Here is a 14,962-nt window from a genome sequence, read left to right on the forward strand (position 1 = left end):
TTTTTTTACTTGCTGAAAATTATGTCTGTGACATACAAAACTAATACCTGTGGAGTGTGAACTGTCTCACTGTAAAAACTGACAGGTTGCTGTTACGCCACAGTATTTACTAGCCCCACGCACTCCCTCTCTGAGCCCACACAGTGACGCGTGGACGCACATGCTATGGCTCATGTCCTTATCCGGGTTCTTTGTGGTTAATGAGCCAGTGTGCTCTACAGGTTGACAATCTTTACTGTACATATACAGGTTTAGCCCCATGATACATGCAATGTTTTATTTGAATGTTGAAAGTATATATGTGCCCGACCTCTCGGTTTTTAATCAGTAATATTAAAGTTCTACTAATGCATGAAATAAAATAGTAATAATGACTATTTCTTTCCCTTGGTCCAGATAAAATACCTGCAGATTTAGGAAAATAGGTTAAATTGTCTCTACGCAGACTTCATGGTTGTTTGGAACACCATGGTTAATCTAGATTACAAATATACTCCTTTCCATGTTGAGTGTTTTTAGGGCGAGAGAAAGCACGCTGTATAAACGTGACCACGCTGACAGCGCACAGAGCTCAGCGGACCAATCACAGGCCTTAGAGCTTTTGCGTCAGTGGTGGGCGGAGTCACGGCAGTAGGTGCGGTAAAGAGGTTGAGGGGTTTACACGCAGGCTGAGGAAATTTTCTGATAATAGTTCATCAAAACAGCAGTTTGCCACTTGGGAAACGAGTCAGACGGAACCGAGAAGACTTTAAAGCAGCTAAGTATTTGAACGGCTACGTTAGGTCGAAAGAAATTGACGTTTTTGGAGCGAGAAACTATTTACATAACCTTCTTTCCCGGTACTCGCGGCGGGGAGCAGCCGGTCTTGCCACGGTGTCTGACGGTTAAGAGCAGCACCAAGTGCTTCAATTTACAGGCCAGGCGGTTACTCTGCTATTCAGTTATAGTTTTAGGCAAGTTACCAGAGTGCGAGCCCAACAGAGCTTTTTAGTTTATGTATATCTGTAAATGGGTTTTTTAACCATTCAGAAAAACAAGTTATACAACAAGAGTCCTGCTTGTCAGTGAACCGGGTCCTAACGCCCGCCGTATACGCAGCCATATTGCCGGGGAGCGCGTGCTGTCTCGTGCCCAAATGGTTCTGTGGTCATTGGTCTCTGAAAGTGTCGACATTATGGAAAAGGTTCTGTTAGAGCAAGGTTAATAGAAGTGCAGGACTGCATTAGAGAAAAGTAAGCGGTTGCATGCTGAAACAGCATACTGCCGCTTTTATTAATATTAGCTGAATTTCCAAGTGTCCTTGTTTTTTCCGTTTTTTTCCCCTTGGAAATACTTTGAAAAACACTGACTCGGGAGTGATCACTAAAAGACTGCTGATATCATTCAAAAAGGAAAAGGACTCATCCAGTTGAGTAATGGTCATTAATACGATCCACTGGTTCAGGAAGGGCTTGCGGCTCCACGACAACCCGTCGCTCAAAGAATCTCTGCTGGGAGCGGATACTGTCCGTTGTGTCTACATCCTCGACCCCTGGTTTGCCGGATCTTCCAACGTTGGGATCAACAGGTGGAGGTGAGGAGAGCCTGGTCCATTCATCCACACACATGCCAACACACCAGCAACCGATGCACACAACCTCCCTGACATCCACACGCACATGTGTGCACATGTGTCATGCACCTCTCATTCATCACTCTTTATGCCTTCCGGTCCATAACTATGATTTCACACAACAGTGCACCTTGATGTTGGTGGCAAATACAAAAGTAATGTAATATTTAAGAAGGGATGTATAAAGTGTTGTTTGAGCATTTCATATCAAAGTTAAAGATGCAAAACTTATTAGTTAATACTGGACTTTTGTTTTATTTTGTTTGGCTAATAATGTCATCTTTAGCCTCAGGTGATCTGGTACATGAAATCACAGGAATTCACATATCAATAAATACAGTTGTGTATTTATGTGCAAATCTTCCTGGTCTATGTTTTAACTTAGATTGTTACAGTGATGAACTGCTGCAAAGTGAGACAGCAACATAATACATAATATGTAAATGTATGTCTTTATACGGTTACTCTTAAAATAATATACCATCAACATACTGATAATTGCTTTAGTTAAACTGGGCAACTAAAGTGCTTTCTTCTCTTCTTTTCCTCCAGATTTTAATTTGTACTTTGGTATATTTATCTATTTCCACTGTTTAGACTATTATTACAGTCAAAAATTATCCTGCAGCTAACTTGTTGATGCTGCAAGTTTCACTCTTTTGCACAAGGCTTTGACAGTGGCAGCTTTGACATTCTTTCACATCAAGGATCCTCAGCTTATTATAGTTAAGACCACAGATTTTCTCCGTGGTCTATGCTAGACCTTGGCAGTCTAAATATCTTTCAGACAGTTATTCATTCATTCCAGTGCAGTTGCAGCTGGCAAAATTATTGTATGGTAGGGCACAATATGCAAGTTGGTTTTCGGATGCACTATAACCACGTATCACTACTAGGATACACCAAAGCAAATGCACCATTATTTTAAAATATGAATTTCAAGTAAAATAAAAAAATACACAGTATGTGTTTTCAGTCATTTATTTTTTATATGTAAATTTCACCCGTCTATCCTTCAAACATGCACATTTTTCCATGACTTTTGACAATATGGCCATTGCATTTAGACCAGGGACGAAGGTAGCACGGGTAGATGGCATGGCGTTAAAAAAAAAATAGAAAATCAACGTAAGGGTTAGCAAACATCACTGTTACCTCTCGTACTGGGATTCAAACCCCAGCCTCCCACTTCAGAGGCAAGTAGTGCTATCCACTGAGCTATCCAGCTATATGAACATGTCTCAGTAGTATAGTGGTCTACAGACCTTGTCGCTGATTGTGTTTCTAAGGAAGGTCTTGATTCTTTTTGGGATGTGATGTTTACTCCTGTGGGTGGTGCTTGGGCGCAAATTTCTGCGATCCAAGGCTCTCCTATCTCTTGTACTGGAGGGGGATCTACTGTGCACGTGTCATTTAGCCTATAACGAGAGTGTATTATGGTTAACAAAGAGCCTTGGGTGCAGATTTTTGTGCCCCAAACAGGAGGCACGTCACTTGACAACCCAAAATATTTTTAAACTACACTTGAATGTAGATTATACACGGTACCCGCAGTCTGTATCATTTATAGCTTGTTTATTTAAATATTCACGTTTTTGTAAAATTATTATAGGTGATTCTTATTGTCGTCTTCTTCATGTCAGATAGGTGGGGTGGCACGCTAGCGCCCTCTATTGACAAGCTGCCACTGTTCCAGTGGGATCAGAGACCTGGCTTGCTTTTTTGCAATACTCTGAACAACTTGTGTTGTAAAAATGCTGTTATGATATGTTTAGTTAGAAAACTATGTATCTATACTTAATTAGTGATCTGTGTTAGTCACAACTACAATGAATTCACAATCGTTATTGTCTTCATCCCTTTTATAAATTAATAGACTTTAGCTGTTGAACTGTTTCAGAAAGCAGACATAAATGGAATGGAATGAAGCCACATAAAGCATTCATGTAACCAGAGTTGATTTATATTTTCGTCTCCCTGCTTTATCAGCTTTCCTCCAATGACGAACATAGGCAGTAATGCAGATTAATTTAATGTCACTATATAATGTGATATGAATGGGTTTAACTCCAGGAAGACTATAAATGTATGTGTATCTGTGCAACTGTATGACAGGAGCAGTGTATATCTAGTGATACAAATAAGTAATTGGTGCTTTACAGGCTCATGTGACGGAGATAAGAGCAACAACCGTTACATTAACTGGAATGTTTTGCAAACTGTGACCCACAAGCTTTTTCCATCTTACTAACCTTTAACTGATCCATCTAACTGTCAAGGTTGACCTTCAAAGTTAAGTGGGAAGTTTTCCCCAGCCTAAACAAACAGTTGGCATCTTCTTGCTGCTTACTGATCTTGGTCAGACATTTATTCACTAAAAACCTAATGGTGTCTGCTCCTTGTCTGTGCAAATTGCTTTATATTCTAAGTAGATTTAATGATCTGTGCATGAAGTGGCCACTTTTGTTTGTGAATGAAAGTGCTGCAGTTCTGAGGTTGGTATCCTGCTGAATGTTTGTTTTCCTTTTTGCTGTTTGCTCTGGTTTGCATTGCTGTCTCATGCCGTAGCTGAAAGAGTAGGGCAGCAGCTGCAAAAGGCGTGCCCGTTATGAAGCATCCATGTTATGCTTCTATGGTTATGTAACGTGCAGCCTGGAATGATGCAAAGTGCACACACATCACTCGGTATGCTCTGATTTGTATCTTTTTGTTCATTTGTTGATGTACATAAAAGGCGTGATTATGAAATATAACATGAAAAATGATGCATGCACAGGTTAGCTCACAATCTCTCCTCCCCCTTAATCTATAAGGGACTCTTCCTTGCAGTGTTGTTGTGTTTAGAGTTTGTTTCCTTGTGTCATTGTGTATTGGTGTTTTAACCAGCGTTTAAAGCACGAACTGAGGTTTTAAAAATTATCTATATTTTTGACATACTAGCATGTGATCAGATGTAACACGTATGACTCATTTGTCATTAAAAGACTCAAAGAGCAGTGACAGCCTAAATCTGGGAATACATTTGGAAATGTGAAAATATAGGCTTTGTTCCACCATAACGCTGAAGGTCTGTTTGTTTTACACAGTCTGCATTGCTGAAAGCAATGTTAACAGCATGCATGAAATAATAGCACATGCAATGTATTACATCCATATTGTTCTTAAGGCTATAAAATGTGTTGTTGCCAGCAGCTTGTCCTCAGACTTATTTCAGCACTTGCATATTAAGAGCAAACTTACTCACTGTGAGTATCCTTTGAACTGCTCAATAACCAGAGCAGTCCTGTCCTTTAGTTCTAGGTGTGGATCCTGACTGAATAAGTTATGTCACTGCCAGATGACATAATCATAATAACTTCTCCCTTGCCTAACAGCCTCAAGTGTGGCGCAACTAGGTCAGTATGTTAGTAGAAACCCTTCCATTCTCCACATCTTTTTGACCTACTTTTGCTCTCTCGCCTGAAAGAGAACTAAGCTATTTCTGGTGAGTGTATAACTACAAGTACTACAGACGTCTAATCTGTGTCCATCTGATACCCATTTTAATGTCATCATGTTTAACAAATCTTCAAGTTTAACAAATATATTTAGCCTAGTTGAAAGAGTTCTACTGGGTGGCCTGTGTGTAGGAAAGACCTTTTCTACAAATCAAAGTAATTTATGAGATATAATTAGTATGGAGTTACTCTATAAAAGAGTTATTTCTAAAAGGTTGGAGTACAGTTTAGGGGACAAAAGGGAGAAAGACTGTAAACCAGAAACTTAATGGAGTTTCTTGAGCAACGCAGAATAGCTTTCTCATATCAAACCACTCCAAATGGACATGCTTTACTGTCTGGTTCAACTTTGGGATTAGCTTTTGAAGTCATATGATGACTGTCTCGTCCGGGGTGACCAAGAGAGTAAGGTAGCTAAACTGAGTTTTCTCTGTGGATAACAGTGGGCGGATATGTAAACGGGCCACATGTTAGTCATAGGATAATTAGTCCTAGACAATTTCCAGATGTGAATGTAATTGTGACCTCAGAACAAGTTGTGTTGTATATCTGTGCCACAGCTCATGATTAAAGCCACTTGGAGCTTTCATTGTGGGTTCTGTACAACATTTGAGGGGAAAAGTGCTTAAAGCTCCAATTCATTTAGTAATTTTGTATCCCTTCTTCACCAGATCTCAAATTATTCATGATAGTTCCTAGAGCCATGACAAATGTTAAAATATTCAAAGTTTCCACATTTGTTAAAAAGCAACCATTGCCTGGCCTAATAATAAATAATTCTAATAGAGCTCCAGCCTCTTACAGTCACAGATCCAATTTATATGTGATTGCAAAATTATGTTTTTTACTGTTGCGAGTGATACTGTAAGTTTTCAACTGAAATTTTTCCAAAGGTGATAAATACAAAGTGTTTGAAAACTAATGAACGTGTCTCTGAAATACACCTCCAGCAAACACCTACCTGGTTTTCTTATCAGTAAAACACAAGATTAGATTAGGATTACACAGGAAGCTTCCACCTACGAATTTTGGTACCTATAGAAACAGTACGGAAGTAGCATATTACTGCCGCTCTGTCTGCAAGCATGCATGTACCTGTGTGTGGGTGTGGATTGTGGGTGCAATGGATTGAGATGTTTACAGATAGCGTTATTTTTGAGCAGGTGATGCAAAATTACAAAAAAATAAAACAAAGTACAGATGAAATTTATTCTGGTGCTTTGTTAGTGTTTTTATGTTGATTCTGCTGGTTCTGTGTGTTTGGTTATGCTCACTGACGTCAAATCACTGATGATTAAACTGATGTGGATCAGATTAGTTGAGTCATCTAGTGTTTATGATTTGGCTTCAAGGATGTGTTCAAAGCCTGAGCCTGAGAATCAATGATGTACCAGTCGGCTGTGACAGAAGTGACGCTGACAAACTGAAACCCAGTATGGTCCTTGAATCCTCTGATAATAAACACGTCTTGATAAGGAAATGTCAATGTCTGCCAGAGATAATGTATGCTTTCCCATTGATTACGCTGAGTAATAAGGTCACTCCTCTTTGCTCATTCAAAGTAGAGGTTAATTTGTCAGGGGAAATGATGCTGTTTGGATTACAGAGAAGAAAAGACCTGTTTTAACCTGGATAATTTCATGTCTGCCCTCAGACAAATAATGTGAAGTAAAGGTTGATGGCGCTGGGCTTAATTTTCATATGAATTAAATTAAATTTGGTCAAGTGATATCATCATATCAATTTACATTACATGATGCTTTCATTTTTTGAAGCAAAGATGGCATCTTAAATTCATTCACATGTTTTAAAGAACCACAGGCTATTTTGCTTCGTAACAAAACTAATGTGGTCATTGCATACACTTGTGTTGCGTATTGAGAGACTGAGCAAGATTTTGTGTCACTGTTATGAAGATTCCTTTAACTATAAACATTATTTATCAATTATTATATATTTTTACTTTGACAGGGACAGTTGCGGATCTTGTAGTTAATTGATCCTATACTAATTCATATTTGTAGTGTAGCTTTGACAATAATTATTAGACCACCTGTGACTTTCTGTTGACATTCAATATAATGATTCTTCAGATGACCTGATTTCACCTTTTTTGGAATATGCAGCAGATGTCCTTAATTTATTGGGAATTTGTAACTGACAAAATTTATCAAATTTATAGGCAGAGTATTTCTATATTAAATGTCTCAAATAAATTGTTCATTGCAGTGTTTTCACTCACATTTTCATACAAGAAACCCCCAATAGCTTACAAGCCACATTTGACAAAAACCTGACTTTTCACAACTTTGTCACAGTGGTCTAGTAATTATTTCCAAAGTTGTATTTCACTTACAGAAATATATCACACTTTTAAGACTTAAATATTTTGAAGTGGCTGCTTTGTCTAAACCAAATGTTTAATATGCTTCTAAAATATGTCTGGGGAAAGTTCATGTATTGCTTGAGTAACAGTTGTGTTCCACTGATGTTTCTTTATTAGTTGTCCAGAATGTTTGGTTCCTGTATTTATTTCTTGGGACTGTAATGTAGTCCACAGTGATCCGTTTGCCCAAAATAGCCTCCTTTTCCAAAATTCAGGTACTTTGTCTTCCTGACATTAAGCCAGACACTGCTGACTCACAAACCTGCTTTGTTCAGACCAAACCTCCAGTTTGTCAGCCAATGTCTCTGTCTCAGAATCAGCCTCTTGCATATGTAAACTAAATATTGGTGTTTGTTACCTTCTACTTATGAAGGGGGATCTGCCTTCTCTTTTTGCCATTTGAACTTTGAATAGACAATAACTAAAGGTAAATCTTACTTTGAAGTATAGAAATATAAATGTTTCAAAATGGTAGGAATTATGAAAATAAGCTGTACTACAAAGACTACTAGTACTAAAGGGACTTTACTACATTGAGAAAGATGAAGAATTGGCATTTATCAGGCTTGGGGAGACTAATCTTCAGATTAACCTATGTCCATCATCCTTTAACAGCAACATCCATGTGTTTCACATGTAAACATCAGCTTTGTATGTGTTAACAGACACACTGGGTGAATTACGCTACTGACGTTGAGTTAAACATGCGCCCGCATAAATAATTTATTTCAGAAATTCAAATTAGGTGTGGATGCTGGAATAGATGATCTGATTAAATTTTTTTTCCTCCATCTCATTGAATATATTTACATATTTATTTAGTGTACTGCATTTTTGTATTATCAAACCCCACCCTTAACTTTAAAATACTGGCTGAAAGTTAACGGTTTCCCATTTTTGCATTGGATATTATAACTGCTAATGCTATTGTAATGTTAAAGACTTAGTATGTATCTGTGGTGCCAGTTGTTTCACATATTTGTTTCTTATTCCAGGTTCTTACTGCAGAGTCTTGAGGATTTGGACTCCAGCCTCCGTAAACTCAACTCTCGCTTGTTTGTGATTCGAGGCCAACCCACTGATGTCTTTCCCAGACTGTTCAAGGTGACATGTTCATCTGTTTTAACCACAAAATTCAGTTCAAGTTTCCTTTAAACATGCAGTTAATATCTGAATACACTCTGTACTTTACACTGTTTCATGATTCTATACCTTGTTTTTCAGGAGTGGAAAATTAATCGTCTGTCTTATGAGTACGACTCTGAGCCCTTTGGGAAAGAGCGAGATGCAGCTATTAAGAAACTGGCCTCTGAGGCTGGAGTGGAGGTGACAGTTTGCATCTCCCACACGCTCTATGACCTGGACAAGTGAGTTGATATGTCTCATTTTTAAATGAGATGGACGTAGATTACGACTGCCCCTTTTTGCTCACTCATGAGTTGACCGTGCAAATGCATGTGCATACTGGTGATTAAAAAAAAGTGGAAGTGAGCGGGTTAGATTTTGTTTGAGCGATGTGCCTTTGGTTGTCAAAACAGGAATGCATATAAAGATTGCCTTCAATTTTATAGACTAACATTGTCAAAAACAGGCTTAGAGGATAAGCAGAAACAGTAACTCTGAGCTTTTAGTAGCAAACTCATTTAACACGTCTTACATCTCGTAATTCTGAATTTTTGCTTGGATTTACGTAGTGCATCGCAGCACTCAATGATTCATCAGTGCTCATATGTCTGTAGTGTCTAGAAGACATTTTATCTTAATCTAGCACAGTTAATTATCTCATCAATGAGTGCTAAAACTGTCTGTTAGCTCATGTTTAACAAACATTTTTAAGTAAATCCGCTGTTTTGGAATACACTTCTATTGGAGCTGAAAATACCAGAACTCATGTCATTCCAAGCTTTTCGTTCCGTCTTACAAGCAAGACAGTGAGAATCAATTGGACAGTGTCTGTGTTTTTTAAATTGCTGTGACCTCAACTAAATTTGTACTTTAAAAGCTGTCAAACTTTTCTGTTGTTACTAAATTATTGTTTGCTTTAATTTATTATTATTACCTGTCTTTTAAAACCTGTACTTTTTCATGGTGTGTGCTGCTGACCTCTTGACCAGGTCTCCCTTGTTAAAGAGATCTCAATTCTTGAATGGGACTGGTTAAATAAATTTTGAAAAAGAATGAATGAATGGGACATGCAGTTATATTTTGTCCTTGATATGACACTTACTTCTTACCATAACTGACCACTACCTTAGCTCTGCCTATGAACCACGTTTTATCATTCACATTTTAATGCTTCTGGAACTCACTTTTTGCTGCCAGTTATGCTCTGTCCACAAAAAAGTCACAACTGTTTAGTAATGCTAACAACTTCTTTTAGGTCCTTAACTCTCTCTTTCCATTTCATGTACATTACAGGATCATAGAGCTAAATGGAGGGCAGTCCCCTCTCACCTACAAGCGTTTCCAGACCTTGATCAGCCGTATGGATGCAGTTGAGGTACCTGCAGAGTCCATCACAGCTGAGATCATGGGGAAATGCTCTACGCCACTTTCTGAAGACCACGATGACAAGTTTGGAGTTCCCTCCCTGGAGGAGCTGGGTGAGTGCAGTGAGAAAGGACAAAAAAAATCCACTTCAACTCTGGACCTGACCAGGGTTTACAAAAGTTGTTTTTGTTTAGTAAAGTTTAGCAGTATGATTTCACATAAAACATTTCAACATTGTTCAAGCTGAAATTGAAAACTACACACTAATGTGTGATTTTAATGTGACTCATGCAGGTTTTGATACTGAAGGTCTGTCCTCAGCTGTGTGGCCAGGGGGAGAGACTGAAGCCCTCACTCGTCTAGAGAGGCATTTGGAGAGAAAGGTCTGTCAAAGTAGTGGACAGCCAGATGACAAATGAATGAAGACATTAACACAAACTGAAAACCTTGACCAGAATCAGTCAAATATTTTGACTTTATATCATAGTTCTCACCATATTGTCTTGCTTGTCTATTCATGTGGTTTTGTTGCCATCAGGCGTGGGTGGCAAACTTTGAGCGTCCCAGAATGAACGCCAACTCGCTGCTTGCCAGCCCTACAGGCCTCAGCCCCTACCTGCGCTTTGGCTGCCTCTCCTGCCGACTCTTCTACTTCAAACTCACTGACCTGTACAGAAAGGTGAGTCATCAAATCTTTATTAATGAAAAACATTAGCTGTGACTTTATTTAGCATATCTGTTCGGAAGATTATTTAGTCTTACTGTTTTGTTATTTATCCTACATTCTTTTAGCCTTAGATTTGCTCTAAATACAAAAGATGCCATATGAAAAGTTTACTTAACTAGTTAAGTTGACACCACTTCAATGACTGAACTGTTCCAGTTCTGTATACCACTGCTCCATGATGAGAAGTTATTACTGTGGTGCATTAGTGCCCTCTTGAGGTACAGTGTGATACTACCTTCAGACTTCAGATTTTGCACATTCTTAGTTTCTAAGATTTATTTGATTAGACTGATCACCCTTGTACATAAACTAGTTATGATGAAAATTCACACCTCCACACTAAATAAACAAATTAAGAAGCAGCACTGTTGTACTCAAGGGATTGAAAGACGACTACTGTTTGCTCCAGCCTGAGTACATTTGCCAATACTGAATAATTTATCCACATAAACACATTATTATCCTGTTTTTTGAGAAAGATTCTGAATACATTGAATACTAATGTCTGTTTTTCCACTTCTCCAATCCTACAAGGTCAAGAAAAACAGCTCCCCTCCTCTGTCGCTGTATGGTCAGCTGCTGTGGCGTGAATTCTTCTACACAGCAGCAACCAATAACCCTTGTTTTGACAAGATGGAAAGCAACCCCATCTGTGTTCAGATCCCTTGGGACCGTAACCCTGAGGCACTGGCAAAGTGGGCAGAGGGCCGTTCTGGCTTCCCCTGGATTGATGCCATCATGACCCAGCTCAGGCAGGAGGGCTGGATCCACCATCTTGCCCGACACGCAGTGGCCTGTTTCCTGACCAGAGGGGACCTGTGGATCAGCTGGGAGGAGGGCATGAAGGTACACCAATATTTCTCTCATGAAAATTCAGCAGAATTACACAGAGTATTTTTTTATCTCAAATTATACAGTGAGTGCATCTACTTACATTTCTGTTTAGTATGTTTTTGCCCCCCTTTGTAAATCCAGCCATTAAAAGGTTTTTTGCTCATTGGAATTAAAAAAAAAAAAATCCATATTTACAGACTAGTAAAGGACTGGATGTCTCTAAACAAAACTAACATGAGGTTTTTGTGTTTGCTTTGTATTTTTGTGCCTGTAGGTGTTTGAGGAGCTACTGCTGGATGCAGACTGGAGTGTCAATGCAGGCAGTTGGATGTGGCTTTCCTGCAGCTCTTTCTTCCAGCAGTTCTTTCACTGCTATTGCCCTGTGGGTTTCGGCCGACGTACAGATCCTAATGGAGACTACATACGGTACGCTCACACCTACACAAGACAGTTATTTATTCTGTTTTTATAATTAAGCTTAAAATTTTATATACTATTGCACTCACAGAAGATCTGCTTAGACTAAAATATTTTTTTTTCCACAGTTTTAGCATTAGTCGTCTAAATGAAATTCCTCTTGTAGCGTAATATAAAATGTAAAATTGTGATTTTGATAAGACAATATGCATTATGATTGTTCTTTTTATGCATGTGGGATCAGGGAGTGATTTCTATCCAACCAGTAGTGGCAGACTTCAATACACTGATATATCAGTGTGTATGTCACAGATTTGAACTTGTGACATTAGGTGTTTCATAGAGAAACATTTTACCACCGTAGGTGTTACTAAATGCTCCAATCTCTCCATCCAGGCGCTACCTGCCCATTCTGAGGGGGTTTCCAGCCAAGTATATTTATGATCCCTGGAACGCACCAGAGAGTGTGCAAAAGGCAGCCAAGTGTATTATTGGAGTACATTACCCCAAGCCCATGGTGCACCATGCAGAGGCCAGCCGCATCAACATTGAACGGATGAAACAGATCTACCAGCAGCTGTCCTGTTACAGGGGCCTCGGTAAGGACTCAACCAAATACTGGAGTTAATTCACCAAAATCATATGAAAATTTAGCAAAATCAACAAGGATTAACAGATTATTCTATCTTTAAATTCAATATGCACCATTCTCTTCACAGTACTTGATTAATGTGAAGTAGGTTATAAAAGACTGACAAAAACAATACCAATGCATAGAAATAGTTTGTTAAAGGAGGTCATTTTTGCATACATGTGCATTTTAAGAAGCTGAAATAAGCAGTGATTTGGATGAGCATCAGGATTATTAAAAAATCATTATTGTATTTAATTTAGACTTGAATGTAAGTCCTAAAAACCTTACTGAGGACTTTGGTCCACACTCAGGCCCATCTAGACTGTGCAGTACACCTCAGTGTCAACAACCATCAAGGCCTGAAAAATTATGAATACGATCTTAAGCATCAAAACTAACAGATAACGGAGTGGTGTTTACGATGTCTTTCCTCTTTCTAGGCTTGTTGGCTACAGTTCCATCCAACTCTAATGGTAATGGTAATAGCAGTGGTAATGCTAATGGAGACGTGTCCTCGGATGTGATGGGATTCACTGTCGAGGCCACACACGATGCTGCGGCTCGATCTGGTAGGTGAAATCAAACCTCTTTTTGCTGTAAATTAGTTTTTCTCAACTGTCTCTACTGCCACTGAAGTTGCATGTGAAGAGCAGCTATAAGTGTTGTTTTTGTTGTTTTGTAGGATATCAAATGCCAGTTCATTCCCAAGGAGACTGGCAAAGCGGTGTCATGATGTACCTACAGGGTGATCCACAAGCACACATCGCCACACACCAACAGGGTGAGCACTTACATGTCTGAAGTTTTCACCTAAGGGCAAATTGATGTCTTGTATTTTTCATCTTTTATCTTCACACTTCATGCAATATTTCTGGCCGCTAACAATAACCTTCATGCTAATCTTTGAATCCAAGCTCCAGGTTATGCAGGGACCAGTACCAGTATGATGTGTTACAGTCAAGGCACTCAGGAGATGACTGGCTCTGCAATTCCAAAAGGTGAATACTGTGATTTATGATTTTAGACTTAATGTGTTGTTAACAGTAATTGCTGTTTTATGCTGTAATCCCCCTGTTTTCTTTATCTGTGTAGAAAAATGTTTTGGCTTGTTTGGGAGCATGAATCTTTGTACAGTATTAAATTATTTTAGCTGAGATTGTAGTGTGTCTTCTTCAGTTGACTTTATATCTATTTTTTCAGGGCCTGAACATCACTCCACCACTCAGATTAGTGGGAAACGAAACAGTGAGGACTCTGGAAACACCAAAGCCTCTAAAGTCCAGAGACAGAGTAGCCACTAGAAAGGTTAGTTGAATTGATTCAAATGAACAATGCATTATAAGCAGTTTCATGAGACACCATTCATTATTTACTATTTACTTTTTCTCACAGACTTAGATTGTCCAGTATTTACATTGCTGCAGTATTTTAAACATGTTCATGAGTAACTTATAATTTTTTTTTTTTGTTTCTCATTACAGGAGTAATTTCTGGCTTGGTGTCTGTCATACTATATACACAGCCACACCACAATGGATGTTGAGACTTACATTTTTTGTTACAACACTGCACAGTTGCATGCACCTGCCTTCAGGAGTAAGGATGAACCCCTCATAAAACACACAATTCACAAGTTTCTAAACTAATCAGACTGGATATCATCATGTGGACTGCATGGCCCAGCCAGTGCTGACATCCTGGCAGTGTTATGGCACTGAAGAGGCTGTTACACTGTGCTTATCTTTGGGTTAATATTGCCAGGACGAAAGTCTTTGTGTATATAATGAATTTGCTAATTTTGGCTCACATACAACTTGTATATATTTGGATATTGTATGTGTTTTCTTTCTTTGTGTAGCCATAGACCCATTGATATATTTTTGATATGAGAAATCATTGTGCATGGATTTTTTTTCTTTTTGGAAATTTTCAATAAAATTTTAAACATTTATAGTCCATCCATTCTAAAAAATAAATAAATAAATAAATGTGAGATGTTGTTCTTTGTTAATACAGCTGCCTATCCTTACACATGTTCTAGTTTACCCCTCCCCGTTTCTCCTTGTGAGCTGTCCAATTTATCAGCAGAGGTGTTGTGATCATTTCCTCTCTCTATCTCAGTACTACCTGACTTCTTTTATTCCTTACCACTATGGTGGCAATATCTGTATGACATTACTATCAGTTCTTTGTCCTTGTCAGTGGTTATTGAGAAGAGATCACAGGATTACAGACTTCATATCATAGTGTCCCCTTGTATCAACCCCAATAAATGTACCACTGAGAAGAACTGTTTCACATGCTTCTTGTTCCTACTCATTGTGCTTGTTGAATTAAACCTGGGTTGAATATGATCAATGTTTTT

General features: G+C 38.6%; 1 protein-coding gene across 4 annotated transcripts; it reads left to right on the plus strand.

Moving 5' to 3' along the window:
• Positions 1 to 616: 616 nt before the first annotated feature.
• Positions 617 to 14,951, plus strand: cry1a (cryptochrome circadian regulator 1a). Of its 4 annotated transcripts, none has more exons than XM_030150180.1 (14): positions 617 to 1,573; positions 8,491 to 8,599; positions 8,720 to 8,862; positions 9,914 to 10,098; positions 10,280 to 10,368; positions 10,524 to 10,664; positions 11,247 to 11,558; positions 11,821 to 11,972; positions 12,360 to 12,562; positions 13,038 to 13,166; positions 13,280 to 13,378; positions 13,512 to 13,595; positions 13,798 to 13,902; positions 14,079 to 14,951. In XM_030150180.1, the coding sequence occupies exons 1-13, from the start codon at positions 1,416 to 1,418 to the stop codon at positions 13,896 to 13,898; spliced, it is 1,905 nt and encodes a 634-aa protein (XP_030006040.1). In that variant the 5' UTR covers positions 617 to 1,415; the 3' UTR covers positions 13,899 to 13,902; positions 14,079 to 14,951. The 4 variants fall into 4 exon arrangements, with proteins under 4 accessions (XP_030006040.1, XP_030006042.1, XP_030006041.1 ...); XM_030150182.1 differs by having other exon boundaries at positions 14,091 to 14,951; XM_030150181.1 differs by having other exon boundaries at positions 13,798 to 13,899; positions 14,077 to 14,951.
• Positions 14,952 to 14,962: the final 11 nt, after the last annotated feature.

This window comes from Sphaeramia orbicularis, chromosome 12 (assembly GCF_902148855.1).
Source record: "Sphaeramia orbicularis chromosome 12, fSphaOr1.1, whole genome shotgun sequence".
Classification (NCBI taxonomy): domain Eukaryota; kingdom Metazoa; phylum Chordata; class Actinopteri; order Kurtiformes; family Apogonidae; genus Sphaeramia; species Sphaeramia orbicularis.